The following is an 18920-nucleotide window of genomic DNA, read 5'->3' as shown; positions in this document are numbered from 1 at the left end:
TAATTTTTTGGTTTTTTTTTTCTTGCAGTTCTGTAAAACACAGACCACTGCACATGCTAGGTAAGTGTACTGCCACAGAGCTATAACTCAGCCCTTAATATTCACTTTTGCAAATATTTCTAACAAAGATGAATCCTCCTTTCCTTGAATAACCAACACATTACACAGAGATTGAAGTACCAGTCTAGAAATGTATCTTGAAGGATCTAGAAAGCTGCCCATTGTCCCTTTCCTGTTCCTAAATTTCCTGTGTGTTAACATTGTCACTCCTTAGATTAATACAGAAAATCATCTGACTTAAAACTGAACTACACAATACCTGATAAAGAATTAACACTGAATAAACACTGAATATTTATTCTTCCCAGATGATCTTTTTCTGTAAGCATTTCAAAAGAAGATACATTGCAATATAATGCAGTGCTTGGTAGAGCATTTGCCTAGCATATGGGAGGCTCTGGGTTCTATCCCAGCACCATAGAAGAAACCAAAGCATAAAACATCAGTGGAAAAGCAAGACAAGAAAGCTGGGCACTGATGGCTCATGACTGCTATCCTAGCTGTTCAGGAGTTTAAAATCTGAGGATCGTGGTACAAAGCCAGTCAAGGCAGGAAAGTCTATCTCCAATTATCCTCCAAAAAGCCAGAAATGAAGCTGTGGCTTAAGGAGTAGAGAGCATAGACTTGAGTACAATAGTTCAGGGAATGTGCCCAGACCTTGAGTTGAAGCACCAGGAGTGGAACAATCCATCAATCAATCAACCAATACAATCAAGAAATCTAGATCTAGCTGCTGACACAGAAATCAACAAATTGTTGACTTTTGAGTTTTAAAAATGTAAGCCAAAATAAACTCTTAAAATGTGCCCATAATGTGCATTGGGAAACAATAGCGAAACATCTTATTCTTCCAGAAAATGCTGAATCAGGGTTTTTTTTAAGTGTCTATAGTTTTCGAGGAAAGCTTTCTATCAAGGTGAACCAGGAGAATCACAAACAATGAACTGCGCACAGAGACCTTGCTAAGGAGTCACAGGAGACACTAAAAGATAAGTAACAGAGATAAGCTTCATCTCGGAAAAGAACATCTAATAACTGCATGTCCTTGTAGAAGTCAGGTTTGAGTAAAGAAGAAAAAGATATGACCTGGAAATCATTAAATCAAGTAAGGATAAACTGCAAGATAGCTTCGATTTCTAGCAATCAAGTTACAAGGCAGGCATTTTCAAGATAGTCTAAAATATAAAGCGAATTTTTTTAAAGCAGTCCTACTTAATAATTAAAAGCTGGCTTACAGAAATCCACCTGGTTTCCACGTTCCTCCTATTTTTTTCTATGCCATGATCACACTCACAATGGCTTTGAACTCATGATGTTCCTTGCCTCTGCCTCCCAAGTTCTGGGATTGTCAATGTACACCATCAGGCACAGCCCCAAATCAAATTCACAGAAGTCACAGTAGAGTTCTGTTTCCAGCCAAGTTGTAATACTCATATATTTATACACATACAACATTTCATAAAACTCCAGCAGTCCACAGACTATCCACATCTATCTACATCTCAGTCCACCAAAAGTTAAACACAGGCCAGGTGCTGGTGGCTCACATCTATAATCCTAGCTACTCAGGAGACTGAGATCTAAAGATGGTGGTTCAAAGCTAGCCAGACAAAAAGTCCAGGAGACTGCTATCACTAATTACCTATTAAAAAAAAACAGAAGTAGAGTTGTGGCTCAAGTGGTAGAGTGATAGCTTTGAACAAAAAAAGCCCAGGCCCTGAGTTCACTTCTAAAACCACCCCCCACACACATACACAAAGTAAACACAATTGCTACCACCAATACCTATTTTTACTCCCTCAATTCCATTCCCTCAACTATGGTTTAACATTTTTATGCCCAAGTTCTAGAACTAGCCCTATGAAATGTAGAAGTCTCTAAATTGGGTTACCAATGAAAGGAGAACTCAAGTGGATGATCTCTAAATTTCCTTTTAGGTTTCCTCTGTCCTCAAACTAAAAAGTACTATCTTCCTAGGACCAAAGTAGAATTTCTGTGCAGAACTGTAACTGAAGAGATGCCAGTGAGTCTCTCCCCATCTCTCCCACCCGGAGAAGATGAGCTCTTTGCACAGCTGCAGCCATCACTAGCAAGTGTACTAAAAGTTCTGATACCATTTGCAACCTTGCAAAAGAAATAATGCAGAAGAGCTCCCTCTTGTGGGCCACTTTATTTTTGTGCATTAAAAGTTGCCAATTTTATCCTGACATTTTAATCATGTAATCTAGGAGTACAAGGCCTATTAGTACAGAGCTAGTTCAAAGGTCATCTATTTCACATGGGAAATTAGGGCACAAACTAGAATGGCAACTTATTAAGAGCCTCACCTTTTAAAAGCCTAACTGGCTGTGAGAGCAAAACATCTTGCACGAAAGACTTATAACCAACCCCTTTACTGGGCTTGGTGGCCCACACCTGAAATTCTAGCACTCAAGAAGTAAAAGCAGAAGGAACTGGAATTTGAAGCCAGCCTAGGTTCCTGGTAGGAACCTTTTTTTTTTTTTTTTGCCAGTCCTGGGCTTGAGCTCAGGGCCTGAGCACTGTCCTTAGACTTTCTCAAGGCCAGAGCCTCAGAACCACTTCCAGTTTTTTTCTATGTATGTGGTACCGAGGAATCGATCCTGGGTCTTTGTGCACACTAGGCAAGCACCTTACCTCTAGGCCAAACTCCCAGCCCCACCTTGTCCATTTATGAGAAATATATAAATTTTATTGAAAGACAATAAAGAAATTAATAGAAATGTATCATGTTGGTGAATGAGAAGATTCAGTATCATAAAGTGTCCATTTTTCTCATGTAGATCTGCAGTGATAATCAAAGTCCACTGATAATACAAAAAGGTTTTCATGAACATGATAAAGAATGTCTTTTGTTTTTTGTGTATGTGGGGGTGTTACTGGAGTTTGAACTCAGGTTCTCATACTTGCTGGACAGAAGTTTTTCCAATAAACCAAGCACAAACAATAAACAGATTCTAAAATATTTGTGAAAATGAAAAGGGACAAAACTAATCAAGCAAGACCTTCTTAAACCAGAGTGAAGTGACTTGCCTTACTGGATATGAAGCCTAACAAAGGTAATAGAGTAGGGCAAGCCTCAACCACAAACTCTGGTTTCTCAGCTCAGCATTATAACACTGGGAACCAGATGTAAGGGTTGTCCCATCCACTGTATGACTCTTGGCAGTATCCCTGACCCCTCCCTACTGGATGTAACTAGCATCCCCTGACACAATTATAACAACCAAAACTCTCTCCAGACATTGCCAGCTGTCCCCTGAAGAATGGTCCCAACTTGGAAATCACTAACCTAAACAAAGAGAATTAAAAACAAGCATACCGCCACATTTAAGAAAGATGGTGTCTGATGGAGTAAACATTATAAATCATTGGGGAAGCAAGCAATGTTCTAAACAGTCCTGGGCCAACTGGCTATTCATTTAAGGAAAATGAAATTGCATGCTTGTGGCGAGCTATACATTTCCAAAGGTATTTACACTAGAAGATTTAAAAACAGGACTTCTTATACCCAGTCCCTCCCAGTACAGGTTCCCAAAGTAAAAGGATCTTGTGCCAAGATCAAGTCCATGATATTCTTAGTAAAATATGGTTGCAAATTAGGTACAAATACCTGGCTGTAAGACTGGCTATAATTTCAGAAAGATGGAAGGCTATCACTCATAACACCGCAAACTATCAGCATTTTATAATAGGAAGAGAAAAAAAAGACCTAAACATTTTGTCTCCTCTACCCTGGTTTATTTCCTACTCCTTTCGCTCATCACTGGCTCTTCATGAATATCAAGCTATTCCTGATTGTACAAAAAATTCTAGGGATTTCAAGCATACTATGACAACATGTGGGGACAAATACCAAATATATTCCACATTATATCATGCATTTCTAAGACTCTTCAGGGTATTGTACTATAGTAGATTTATAAGTAGCCAAAGATAGAGAGGATGTATGGAAGAGATTTATGAACGTGACTTTGTCTGGTAGAGCAAGTCACCAGCTAGGATGATACCAGCACAAAGCCCCATTCTTCAGGCAACCAATCATTTGAACTGTTCAAATGACAAATGAATACACCTACCTGGACTGTAGCCAAGACACTCAACAATCCACAAACAAAGAGTATCTCAGAAAGATACTGCACTACAAACAGAAGTTATTTCTTATGAAAAGGAAAAATGACCTAGAATGCTAAGCCAATATTCAGGACCTTGAGCCAGAAACCACCTTGATCACTTGAGAAAATGGAACATTGCTCTAATCAAGAAATGACAAACATGCATACAATTGCATTTCATAAAATGCTATGGACCCATGATCACTAAATTTGATGCTATATTGGAATGAAACTCAGAGTCAAGTTGAAGGTCATTGGAGGCAAACTTTGACAGATTATATTTTCCAACGATGGCCACAACAATCTCTCTTCCATCACATAAGCTCTTCCCAATCCGTAAGTTCTTCACATCCCACAAGTGTTCCATCCTATATGCTTCTTTGGGTCGTATATGTGACTTAGACAGTCCTCATCAACAGAAAGTGGTTATTTCTCTGGCCACACCCCATGTAAGTGGGTAGGCCACAGGATGGCTATAACAAACAGACTACATCAGCAATGACTGTGGCTATCTGAAAGTCTTTTCTTCCCTATTGGGACTATTTGCTTTGGGGATGTTCACTCTTGGGACACAAGAAGCCAGTTATTATGAAAGTATTAAGATGATCTTGACATCATGATGCAAGAAGCTCAGGTCACAGACTGAAGCTCTAGACACCAAAACTCTAACCTTTAATTCACCAGCTTAAAAAGCCTGGAGGTATGGCACATGTGGTAGAGCACTAGCTTTGAGCAAAAAAGCCAAGTGAGAGGGCAAGTTCCCGAGTTCAAGCCTTAGTACTGGCAAACAAAAAAAAGTTCAAAACAGAATAATACATTGTTTTAAGGATACATGTATCCTTAAACCAAAAACAAAATAAAAAATCAATAGAACAATAAACACCAGAATCTGGATACAGATGGGATCTGAGACAATGACACAAATTGTGACTCCATAAACACTTAATCAACAATATGCTGATATTACACTGTTCAGGCATAGTGGATATGCTGTTTGCAAGATTTCTCAATGAAATTAAATTGACAGCATAAAAAGGAGCAGAGCTCCACCTAGTGGGATACCTTTGGTTTTCCTCTAAAAGTTTTACCTCTAATACAATATCTAGAACTCTACCTTTGCACATGAAAGAAATTCCATCTTGTCATCTTCTCTAATCAAGAGATTATAAGATATCTTCTAATAATTTAATTTGATATCAGAATTTAATTGAAATTAATAATCAAATTTAATTTTAAACCAAGCTTGTCTGAATTTGAACTCATCTGCATGTAATAATTTCACGTAAATGTTAAGAAATGCCTACATTTCAGACACCACTAGGTCACAGAATACAAGACGCACTAATAGACTCTGCCCTTAAGATACTATGGCTTAGAATCCAACTGCTTGTTTGCTGGACCCCAGCTTTGACCACATACTTACATACATACTGTTTGTGACCGATCTCACTACACAACTGCAAATTCAGCCATTTCCAACAGAGGTTGTATGACTGCAAATATCCACTCTGACCTTACATAGAACAGGTTTGTTGAGCCCCAGTCTAATGGACAGGAGAAAGTACTCATATCACAAACCCAGAACCTACTTTCTGTTGTATCACTAACTGCTGGCTGCATGGGAGCTGTTTGCTAAACTGAATGTTCAAGCAACTGAAGAGTACATGAGGAGTAGCTAGCCAATAGCCAAGAGCTGGGACTAGATTCCAGTGCTGCCTCACTCCGGATCCTACATATATTACAGTCCTTCTTTTCCTGAGGAAAGGAGGGAAAAAAGGAGGGGAAGTAGGGAGGGAGGGATGGAGGGATGGAAGGAGGATCAGGGAGAGAGGGAAAGGAAGTGGGGAGGGAGAGAGGGAGGGAGGGAAACCTCCTGAGTCTTCAGCTCTTTCCCTTGCTTGCCTGACACTTGATTTTAAACTCAGTGCCTGAAGAACTGATGGTTATGGTCACTGTGTTTGATATTATTTCAATGCTAAGGACGACCCCAACAGAATCAAAAGGTCTCAAGGTATCGACACATGCTTTTCTAATGAGTTGTGTCTGTAGTGCTCATTCATATTATTAAATAATTAGATCTACATTTAAACAAAAACCCTCAGGAGTTCAATAACAAAATTAAGATCATTCCTAGAAAGTATATTATTTCCACTAGAGGGAGTGAGTAGCCCATTAATCTGAAGGTTGAGATCACTAAAGCAATTCCTTTCAAAAGTAGGAAAATGGATGGACCTAGAATCAATTATGTTAAGTGAGGTAAGCAAGCTCAGAGATAAACAGAACATGCTTTCTTTCACATATGGAAGCTATATCTAAAATATACCAATAAAATACATAGATAAATTATACAGGACACTAGGTATTAGCACACAGTGAACCAAAGAAGGATACTCTCATAGGGAAGGAGCACAAAGGCACAATGCCTATGCACCTCTGAGCATACAAAATAACCTCAAAATAACTCCAGGAAATGGAAGCAACAAGTTTTTCCTTTACTGATTTTGTTTTACTTTTGTCTTGTTTATCTGTCGTTGTAAGGGTAAACAGAGGCATAGAAATAGGGGGGATAAGAAGTGAACAAATAAGGTAGTGGTGCTCAATAAACACTATATTTGAAAATGAGGAAAGGGGTAACACTGTCCAAAAAGAAATGTACTGTAACACTTCTGTACATTACCTTTATAATAACAACAAAGAAATTTTAAAATAAAATAAAATAAACAAGGCCTGCAGGGTAGTGATGGGGCCACAAAAATGCCTGCAAGGCCATATACCTAAACAATTTATAGTCAGGTTCATTTCATTACAACTGCAAATGAGACTTGAAATCTTTCATGTATTAGCCTATTAAAAAAAACTTGGATTTTTTTTGTTTACTCCTATCAATTAAAACATGTATACATTTGTGCAGCTGCCAACAAATTTAAAAAATAAAATAAAAACAGAACTGAAGCCAGGAGTAGTGGTAGTCCCACAGTGCCAGTGGGAGGCTGAGGCAGGAGGACCGTAAATTTGATGGGATTTTAGTTAAATGTGCTACACTAAGCCTGGCTCAGAATTTCTTATAAAATACAAGGTAGAAAAAAGAATTCTACCAATTTATAGAAGGTCTATGGTTGTTGTAAAGCTTTATTAAAAACAAATGAAAGGACCAGGAGCATGGTCTAGTAGTTGTGTACCTGCCTAGAATGCACAAAGCCCTGGGTTTGATTCCTCGGTACCCAATACATAGAAAAAGCCAGAAGTGGTGCTGTGGTTCAAGTGGTAGAGCGCTAGCCTTGAGTAAGCCCACAGACAGTGCTCAGGCCCTGAGTTCAAGGCCTAGGACTGGCATAAAAAAATTACAACACAAAAATGGAGGGGTACTCACTAGATATGTTGAAAATGAACTATACAATTTACGGGTAGGGATAGAAGGGAAAAACTGAGGGAAGGGGTGACACTGTCCAAAAGAAATGTACTCTTCACCTGACATGATCAAGGTCACTCCTTCCATCATTTTCCCTTCGGCCATCCCAACCTATCCATGCCCTCAAGTTACCCAGTAGACGGAGTATTATACAGGAGCAGCAGCCCTGCAGCTCTGCTCAGGACACTGGTATGTGACTGCAGGGACCCCAAGCGTCACTGAAGCTGTCCCACAGCTTCTCTACACTCATTAGATCACTGTCAATACAAGGCAAATGTCTACACGCACACCTCAGCCCAGAGAATTGAAATAACTGACAAAAGTTGGTGATGAATTTACAGAGCTTCCACTCAAGATAATAAAAGCCTACACTATATTTTCGGGTGGCAAATGAGAGAAAATATTGTTCCTTTTCTGTTTCACAGATTGGAGGTGGTGAGTGATATTAGTTACCCCTTCATGTCTAAAGGGTCTGTGTCTTCAGAGTCAATGAAGCAAGCATAAAAAAAAAAAAAATTTTAAATACAGCCAAGGACTGTGTGCACACCTACAGTCCCAGCTACACAAGAGGTTCATACTTAAGCTTGAGGGAAGTTTGAACTACATAAAAAGATATCATCTAAGAAAAAAAGACATCCAGGAAATTCCACAACGCAGAAATTGAATTTGCCATGGTCCAAGTGCCACAATGAATCCACATGAATGTAGAGATATGCAGGCACAGCTTGCTGTCGCCTGTCACCATCTCACAGTCTCCGTCTCTGTCCAGCAGAGAACATCATTTGCCTCAGGTCTTGTACATCATGTTCACATACCAGGCAGTGAGGCCTACAATGGATGTATCAGCTCCAAACACATGCTCTTATCTCTTGTCATTATTCCTGAAACGTAGTATAACAACTATTTACAAGGCATTTGCATTTTGGAAGATACTGTCAAAATATGTATGTAAATGATGCAGCATTTGCATATAACCTACACAAGCCTCCCCAGAACTTTAAATCATCTCTATAGGATCCACAGGGGATCCTGGAACCAATCTGCTGCTGATGCTGTGGGATGGCTATGTTTGTGGAGAAACAGAACCTGTCTCGTATGTGTCCATTTTTTTAGGGGTTATGTGTTAATACTGGAGTGAAACAATCCAGCAGTCAGTGAAGGACCTACCCCTCTCCTGGATTCGCCCAATCGTTTTGTTTTGTTTTTTCATATATTTTTATTGTAATTAATAGAAGGGTTACATTATATTCACCATATAGAAGGTATATTACTTCACAAACATTGATACCCTTTCTCATGTCTTGGTCCCCATTTCCTTCCTCTCCCAACCTCCACCCCTCATCTTCTTTTCCCCCCTTCCCTATCAGATAACAAGGTAAAATACTGTTGCAATATGAGATAACCAAGGGACAGCAAAAGAGATGAGAGATAACAGTACATTAAGGACAACCCCAATCTTCTTATGTACCTAAAGATGGAATATGAACGATTGGCCCCCAACCTATTATCCAAGATGCATGCAGACCTCAGGCAAAAACCTCAGGTCTGTACAGATATGCTTGATGCAGGCAGGGCAATCCAACCTGAGTCTGGCTTTAAACATTCCATTGTGGGCCTTGCCCATAAGACTCTGAGGCTCAACTATGAGGCCAAGAAAGACTGAGGATATAGGCAGACTGAGAACTAGACCCTAAGAAGCTTAAACTGTCAAGGCTAGGCATATGTAGAACTGTTTGAACATTAAAAAAAAAAAAAAAAACTTGAAAATAAAATGCTTGAGACCTTGAATAAGGGCGAATCAATTATCACTATACTTATCCTATGCTTTGCCTGCACTTGCAGTTACCTCCCTATACTGAACTGAAGTAACCTCTGTCTCTTGGCTCAGACCCCATAAAAGCCATAACTCCAACCCCACCGCCTCACACAATCTTCCAGGCCCATGGAAAGGTTGCTTCCCTTCACTGTCCTTCAATACAGTCCCAGCCCACAGAAGATCAAATCAGCCTGTTTCTTTCCTTTCTCCTCTATTTTCCTATCCATCAGTGCTAGTAGACAGCTCCTGGAATACATTCCTTTTTTGCTCTCTTGTGGATTCACAGAGACTCTTTGGAAGGTCACATGGAACAGATTGGAAGTTACCGAACAGAGAATCAGTCAGAAGTATTGTAGCTAAATCTTGATGGGGTACAAGCAATTAGTCTTCCAAGAGAATAATCACTCAAGAATCTCCAATGCAGTGTGGCATACAGAAGAAACCAGGGCCGGAATTCTGCTGCCTGATTCCTATAAGCCCTTAAGAACTCAGAATAGGCTGAGGCCAATCAGGATCTTAATTAAAAGTGCAATCATCAAAACCAAAAATAACCACCAAATAGAGAGACATATGCCCAGGTAAGTCTTGACATCTGAATGCTGCAGACTATTGTTGAAATGCAATAAAGAGCCTAACTGTAAATGCACAGTAATGTGTATTCTCATCCCTGTGTCCCACATACTCATAACCACTCTTCGTCTGCTCTGCCCTCTCCTTAACAGCTAGTCCAAGGCAAGAACAGAGGAGAATAAAGAGATGGTATAGTATGAAAGATCCAGGTTATCGCTACTCAAAGCCATATGTCCCAGAGAAATATATTCACTAAAGTGAGTTACAACTCAATAAAAGAAGTAGTAATAACTTTTTTTTATTTTGTTTGCTAGAATTATTTTTTTAAAAAAGCCAGTAAGACTGGAGGCATGACAGAAGTAAACTGTTTGCCTAGCAATAACGCCCTGAGCTCAAACCCTAGTGTAGAAAACAAACAAAACAACAACAACAAAAAAAGAAACAACAAAAGAATAAAACCCAAGGCTGTATTCTCTCTTCCTTTTATAATCTGTCTCAATTATTATTTTGCGTGGCCTCCACAGAGAAGTCAAGAGTTCCTCTTCCTGACTTGTATAGCAGCTTCATTCCTCTTTAGTCTTTTTCTGCTACCTGAATCTTCAGTAGATCCTTTCTACTGCCAGCCATAAAATAGCCTCACAACAGGAGCCATCTCCATTTTTGCTCAGGTTAGTGTTCACCTCATAAAACAGCACTAAAATGCGAACATAAACATTGAGAAAAGCAGATTTACACAGTCAGAACTCATCAGAGATATTAGGGAATCTGAGCACAATTTTGGGGCCCTGAACTATTTAAAGATCAGACACACTGCACTAATTCCCTATATACACCAATCCTTGATGCTCAATGAAGTTAAGCCTAGAGGGTACCATTTTTCCACTCTTCAGAAATACTGTCATTACAGCTATCTTTGTAGGAAGCAAAAGGATTTTTTAAAAAAATTCCTTCTCAGGGAAGTGGATGAATCTAGAGTGAATCATGTTGAGTGAGACAAGTCAAGACCAAAGGAACAAAAAGCGCATGGTATCCTTCATATGTGGCTATTAGATCCAAACAGTATAAGAGCGAGGACTCAATATTTGCGTACCCAATGCTATGGACATGGCATTGGAAATATAAACACAACTACATAGCCATAAAAATTTATGACTCTATAAACATGTTTTATTACAGATTAATATATATCTATGACATACAAACCCTCAGCCTAATTTTAATTATGTTCTAAAATCTAAGTGCCAGTGATTGTATATAGATTCCCTTCTTGAATATTTGTTTGTTAAATATGTCATTTGAAATATGATGTAAAAATCAATGTTAATAAATTCTTTAATTAAAAACAAAACAAAACATTCCAAGCCAGGCACCAGTGCTCACACCTATAATCCTATCTACTCAGCAGGCAGAGATCTGAGGACCATGCTTGGAAGCCAGCCTGGGCAGAAAAGTCCATGAGACTCTTAGTTCCAATATCCAATATTTGGATATTTGAAATTTGATAGGGAAGGGGGAAAAACCAAGACAGATGGGGGGTGTGAGGGGGGGGGAAATGGGTACCAAGACATGTGAAAGGGTATCAATGTATGTGAATTAATGCACCTTCTATCTGGCAAATATCATGTAACCCTTTTACCAATTACAATAAAAAAAAAAAGAAAAGAAAAGAAAAAGCCAGAACTTGTGCTGTGGCTCAAGTACTGGAGCACCAGCCTTGAGCAGAGCACCCAGGCCCTGAGTTCAAACAACAGGGACTGGTATTAAAAAAAAAAAAAAAAAGCTGGGAGTTTGGCCTAGTGGTAGAGTGCTTGCCTAGCATGCACGAAGACCCAGGTTCGATTCCTTAGTACAACATACTTAGAAAAAGCCGGAAGTGGTGCTGAGGCTCAAGTGGTAGAGCTCTAGCCTTGAGAAAAATCCAAGGACAGTGCTCAGGCCCTGAGCTTAAGCCCAGGTCTGGAAAAAAAAAAAACTCCAAACTGAAACACCACTGCAATGGAGGTGTGGGTGGAGGGGGGTGTTCTGAGAATCCAAGATAAGTTGCAGTTTTGGCAGCACATTTAGTTTCTCGCCTCACACATCACATCTAGATGGAACTGATGCATAAACAGACAAGATCAGATCTTTCAGATCAGAAAGGTTCCAAACTCTGACCCATTTGGCCTCCCAAGAAGGAATTTACATGTTGCCATTACCTATATAAGTGACGGTTGTCTTCAAAGTCTTCCTGGCCCCATTTCCCTTTGATATCTTCAATAACGTGATTCTTGAGGAATTTTTTCAACAGCTGGATGGTCTGTTTGCGAGTTACTTCAGGGCCAAAGTTCTGGCTGCCCCTCAGCAGCTCATGCAGCCAGTCCACAGCTTCAGCTGCCGTGAAGCAATGCTCGTAGCTCTTGAACCGACAGCGATGCTTCCGCAATGGCATCCTGGCACGAAAAAGCTCCACAGTTTCATTCCACTAGAGCAAAAAAAAAAAGAGAGAGAGATAACAGTTATTATCAACTGATGGCATTTTGGTTTTTTGTCGTTTTGCTTTGTTTGTCAGTCTTGGGGCTTAAACTCAGGGTTGGGGCACTACTTGAGCCATAGCTCCACTTCCAGCTTCTTAGTGCTTCATTGGAGATAAAAAGTCTCATGGACTTTCCTGCCTGGGCTGATTTTAAACGGCAATCCTCAAGTCTCAGCCTCCTGAGTAGCTAGGGTAACAGGCATGGGTACTAGGGAGTACCCAGCTCACTAGTGGTTTATAAAACACTGTCATATCCCAATGAGTGAAATGTTTCCACTTAAAAAAAGAAGCCTGCTTGAAAGCTAGGCATACAGCACAGCACAGTGGAGAAAGGATCCTAGGAGGCCTTTCATTAGATCCGCAGCATCAATAGATAGATGGACAGGAGGACAAAAAGACAGGTAGAATTTTAAAAATGATTAAAGGGCTGGGAGCTTGGCCTAGTAATTTAGTACTTGCCTAGCATGTACAAAGATCAGGGTTCAATTCCTCTATACTACATCCATAGAAAAAAGCCAGAAGTGGTGCTGTGACTCAAGTGGTAGAGGGCTAGCCTTGAGAAAGCTCAAGGACATTGCTCAGGCCCTGAGCCCCAGGACTGGCAAATCTAATAACAGGTGCTGGAAGGGACGTGGCCAGGAGGGATCACTACTACACTGTTGGTGGGAATGCAAACTCGTTCAACCACTATGGAAAGCAGTGTGGCAGTTCCTCAAAAGACTAAACATAGAACTCCCCTATGACCCAGCAATTCCACTACTTGGCATTTACCCAATCATCCAGAAACAAGGACATACTAAACCCACTAGCACAACGATGTTCATTGCAGCACTATTTACCATAGCAAAGATATGGAACCAACCCAGATGTCCCTCAGTTGATGAATGGATCAAAAAGATGTGGTATTTGTACAAAATGGAATTCTATACTGCTGTTAGAAAGAATGACATCTCCCCATTTGTTAGGAAATGGAAAGACTTAGAAAAAAATCATATTAAGTGAAGTAAGACAGACTCAAAGGAACATAGGCTCAATGGTTTCCCTCATTTGTCATAATCAGTAGAAAACTTGGGCTCTCCTAGCAGAGATTTGCAATAGAGCAAAACCTAGATACATAAGGCCATACAGTATTACGCTAAATGAAAAGACCTCTAGGATATAGAAACAAAAGCCATATAATGAATAATTGTACTATGTTATCTCTCATCTCTTTTGCTGTCCCTTGGTTATCTCATATTGTTACAGTATCTCATGTTGTTATCTGATATATTAGATATATTTGTATTTGGTTATTTGAAATTGGAAAGGGAAGGGAGGAAAACAAGATGAGGGGTGAGGGTGGGGGGAGGGAAATGGGGACCAAGACATGAGAAAGGGTATCAATGTATGTGAATTAATGCACCTTCTATCTGGCGAATATAATGTAACCCTTCTATTAATTACAATAAAAAATATATGAAAAAAAGAAAAAAGATTAAAATCTGCTTGAATAACATATGGAGCCTTCTTCTTTGCAATCTTCAAATTCTTTTTTTTCGTATTCATAAATTGAATTTTATTCTCAGGAATAAAGGTGAAAGAAAAATAACATTGAAGAAAATTACGTATATGAGCCATCTTTAAATTATCATGAATTCTAATACATTCTTGGTTTTATAAACACAATTATATTTCCAAAGAAAAGTATAAAATACTTGCACTGAAATAATTATTTGACATGCTATACTTTCTTTTTTTAGTAATTTTTATTGTGATTAATAGAAAGGTTACATTATATTCACCAGATAGAAGGTGCATAACTTCACAAACATTGATACCCTTTCTCATAACATGGTCCCTGTTTCTGTCCCACCCTCCCCCCACTTATCTTGATTTCCCTATCCAATTTCATATAACAAATTAAGCACAACTGAAGGACATCTGGGTTGGTTCTTTATCTTTGCTATGGTAAATAGTGTGCAGCCTTCAAATTCTTAAGAAATGTTCTGGAGAATAAATGATGGTCATAGTTTTAAAATAAGTATAGATGCAATTAATGCCACTGAACAATATTCTTCAAACACACAACCGTTTTATGTTGTGTATAGTTTATCACAATGGCAGCAAAAAAATAATCCAATGTATGGAGAAGACATGTGAAGAAAATGTACCTTTCCAGAGGAAGTTCAGTGTTTATACATTCAATAAGTATTTACTAAGGGATGTGTGTAGTTGAGAGAGATGGGAGAGAACAATGGAAGATGCATTACACTCATAAAATGGCATATCGAATTGCAACCTCTGTGTACAACTATTTGAAGATAATTTCTAAAACTTTTTTTTACTTTTTTTTATTGTAATTAGTAAAAGGGTTACATGATATTTGCCAGATATAAGGTGCATTAATTCACATACATTGATACCCTTTCACATGTCTTGGTACCCGTTTCCCTCCCCCCCACACCCCCAATTTCTAAAACTTTTAAAGAAATATTTTTTGTTAAAGCTGGATGCTGGTGGCTCACACCTGTAATCCCAGCCACTCAGGAGGCTGAGATCTGAGGATCAAGATTCAAAGTCAGCCTGAGCATAGAAGTCCATGAGACTCTTATCTCCAATTAAACCTCCAGAAAACCAGAAGTGGTACTGTGGCTCAAGCAGCAGAGTGATAACATTGAGCTGAAGAGCTCAGGAACAGTGCCCAGGCCCAGAATTCAAGGCCCACTATCAACCAAAAAAAAATTATTGAGGATATTGTCTTGTAAGCAAGTTGTCCTACTAATGCATTTTTACATAAATGAAAAACGTGACACTAAATACACTAAATAATAGATAAAGCTAAACCCGTAGCGGCCTAGCAGTGCATGTTTATAACCCCAGCAATTAGGAAGCTACAATTACTGTCAACCAGGGTCAGACAGTAAGACTGACAGTCAAAAATAAAAAAGAAAGGTATTCATAATTTATTTCTGGAAGCCCAATGCTTAATTTAACTACTTTATTCTGCAAATATTTGCAGGCTGCTTATTGTATGGGAAAAGGTGATAATATCATACAGTTCCCGCTGGCAAGGAGCTCAAAGATTTTTCAGAGTAAATAACTTATTTTGCTTGTTTTCAAAAGAAAGCTGTTTGAAATTGCTAGTAGATAATTCAAAAAATACACACCTTCTAAACCACTTTCTGGTTTAGAAGAGCACAGAAGTACTCTGTAGCATCTTCAAAGACACTTCAGGGAACAGACTGGGTAGGCAAAGCCCAGATTCTATACCAGTTTCCCTGGGTGCAGAGACCCTTACTTCTGACAAACAGGCAAACCTTATTGACTCACTGCTGGTCAAGCCTCCCAGCCTCCAGACAAAAAACAGCATTGTCTACCTGATAATAAAGTGCAGGAAGCCTGTCAGTGCCTATCCTGTAGCAGGTGCTTCATGCCTTAACCATCACAGTATCATTGTTGTTTTGTTTTGTTTTGTTTTTGATCAGGAGCAGTGCAACTGTTAAAGCTGTACAAATGTACCAGAAAGACCCATGAATGGAGCCTGCACTGGCCAAGGTTTGGCCTGACCGCTGCTGATAAACTGATGGCTTTGCCAGGGTTCATATTTTTCTGCAGGAATTTATAGTGAATAAAAACGAAGATCTGACCAGGCAAAAAGCAAACCCTGCCAATACACCTGCACACAAAGGTGGACAGTGTGTTCTGGTAGCAGTTTCTCTGCTGTGTGACACACTGCCACAAGATCAGCACAAGGTCAAGAATTTAATCTGGGGTCATCTGGGGTTACCGACGCTACACTGTCTCCTGCTTTGATGATGCGAACAGATTTCTACCAAACAAGTGAGAGCATCAACGGCCATTCTCCACAGACTGTGCATCACATCAAATAGTATGCTGCTGTGACACATGCCCCTTCAGAAATCCAACAGCTAGGACTGTGGTGCTGTGGGCAGATTTTCCTGCCAACTCAGGCATATCGTCCAGCTATATCCTCATCCACTCTACAAACATCCTTGAGGATAGCCTACTCTTAAAAGAATTAGGTATCAACTGACTACATCTGACAAAAAAATAATCCTAACAGTGATACATCCATCAAACAGAGCAGGTGGCAGCACCATGAATAAAACTGACTTAGCAGGACCTTGGAAGCCACAGTGTTAGTCGCTGGCAATATCTAGTTTTGTTAAGTATACAAGATGGATGCAACCAGATCTCTAGGAATGTTTTCTTAAACTTAATGAGCATGCCAGGTGTATCATCTGGTTGTGTACTAAGAGTCCTTGAAAACTGTCTTCTTCCCACAAGCCTATTTCTCCACATTTCTTGGCAAAGGATGGTAGGAATTATTCTGACTGATAAAATTATTAATTTATGAAGTTTTCTGCTTCCTTTTTTCTTTATTCTGTGTCCTGGGCTTTGAATTTGGGAGTCTCACAACTGTTCCTGAACTTTTTTCACTCAAGGCTAGCATTCTGTCATCTGAGCCACAACTATCCGGTGGTTAATTGAAGATGAATCCTGCCCAAGCTGGCTTTAAACAATTATCCCAAGATCTCAGCCTCCTGTACAGTTAGGGTTATAAATGTAAGCCACTGGCACTTGGCGTACTTCTTCCTCATTTATGCACAAAATTACATCAGTGACAGGAATTTATGAAACAGAAAGGCCTAGAATACTAGCTTATACTAGTCAGTGTCCTAACAGTCAGATGGGTAGGTGAGGTAGGATGGCATGGATACTGAAAGAGATTGCATTTACAGAAAACAATTAGTCTTTCCACTTCTGTGCACACAAGCAACTTTCCTGGGATCTCTCCCAATCACCACAACCTATTATGAGGCTTTTGCCTAGTCTTTGTTTCTAATATATAAACATTTGAATAAATGACTGTCATTTTTGTTCTATGGAAACTTGCAATGTGGTCCAAACTCTTCTCCCCATTGACTTGGTATATTTATAATAAACATCTGACAGAAGTTGTGGAATTTATACCAAACTATGCAGCTAGTAAATGGCAGAAGAAACCATATAGATGTTTCTCAATTTACAGTGGGGTTACAACTCAGATATCTAAATGAGTATTTAAGGAGAGAGTATATACAAATATAAGAAAAGTATGACAAGGTGGCTATAATTAAACATGGAAAGACAGTAGCCCTAAAAGAGACCCTGAACCTAGGCCTGATTTCTTACCTATCCACCTACCTCACCAACTGTTCCTTAAATATCAGGTTAATGTATAAAATCCCAGGATCATCTCTTAAAAGCATCATGTTCAATCTACACTACAACTAACAAGAAATCTTTGAAGGAAAATCAGGATCCCAGCAGGGTACCAAATTTGGCAAATATTATTTAAATATTTGGTCTAAGAATAAGATCTTTTATGGAGTTCTCTTCAAGAGATTTTATAATATAAAGCTGCTGATCAAACATACCTTATTCCATTTTCTGTAGCTATAACAAAACACCTGAGCCTGGGTAATTAAAAAAAATAAACTATGGTTCTGCTGAGCATTGGTGGCTCACATCTATAATCTTAGCTATCAGAAGGTTGCAGATTTCAGTTTGAAGTCAGTATGAGCAGGAAACTATATGAGATTCTTATCTTCAATAAGCTATATTTTAAAAAAAAGCCAGAAGGCATGACTCAAGTGGCAGAGCACTAAGATTAAACAAAAGAAGCTGAAGGATACTGACCAGGCCTTGAGTTCTAAGTCATTCTGGTAGTTAGTTGAAGAGAAGAATCTCACAGACTTTTTTGCCCTGGCTTTGAACTACAATACTCAGAGCTCAGCCCTTAAGTAGGTAGGATGTGGGGTAAGCCACCAGCATCAGGCTATAATTTTCACTTATTTTTTTTTTTTAGAATTTTTCACTTACTTTTAACCATAGATGCTTTGTAATTCTCTGCTGACACCTACCCATCATTTCTCATAATTTTTTCACCAGAACAGTCTTGAACAAATTTGATGAGGTATATGAAAAGATCTTCATTTATTTTATGTTAATTAGAATTATCAAAATCACTATCCACTAAATGTACTACATAATATCTTATGCATTATTTAGATACAATGAGACGTGATCCTCTGGGACTCAATGTTTCCAAATATGACTATGTCTAGTAATTGACCAAAGATGGTCAGTTCTTCTACTTGTTATTTCAATTACAGAAATAATAACTATTGTTCCTATAGAAGTCCATGAACAAAAAGTCTACCTGTCTATCCAATCTTCCAGACCTGTTGAACACAGACATAAACATAGAGGTGTCCCATGTATATGTATCTAGTTGCATATTTATGAAATGACATTAATCATATGGTATACTTTATCCTGATCCTACCCATTTTTGCAGTTAATATACTTGGTGTCTTTCTGGGTCATTACCTACAGATCTAATCCATATTTATGAGTGGTCAGAATTTCTTCACC

The 18920-nt window shown here is 39.0% G+C and overlaps 1 protein-coding gene across 1 annotated transcript in view; it reads right to left on the bottom strand.

Moving 5' to 3' along the window:
* Depdc1b (DEP domain containing 1B) overlaps positions 1-18920 on the bottom strand; it is a 60345-nt gene that overhangs the window by 37143 nt on the left and 4282 nt on the right. Inside the window, exon 2 of the mRNA XM_090331141.1 lies at positions 12184-12449. Within this exon, the coding sequence (XP_090187267.1) occupies positions 12184-12449 (266 nt within the window). The remainder of the gene's footprint in view (positions 1-12183; positions 12450-18920) is intronic.

This window comes from Megascapheus bottae, chromosome 4 (assembly GCF_031878675.1).
Source record: "Megascapheus bottae isolate mThoBot1 chromosome 4, mThoBot2.hap1, whole genome shotgun sequence".
Lineage (NCBI taxonomy): Eukaryota > Metazoa > Chordata > Mammalia > Rodentia > Geomyidae > Megascapheus > Megascapheus bottae.
This window is presented reverse-complemented; position numbering and strand designations above follow the sequence as displayed.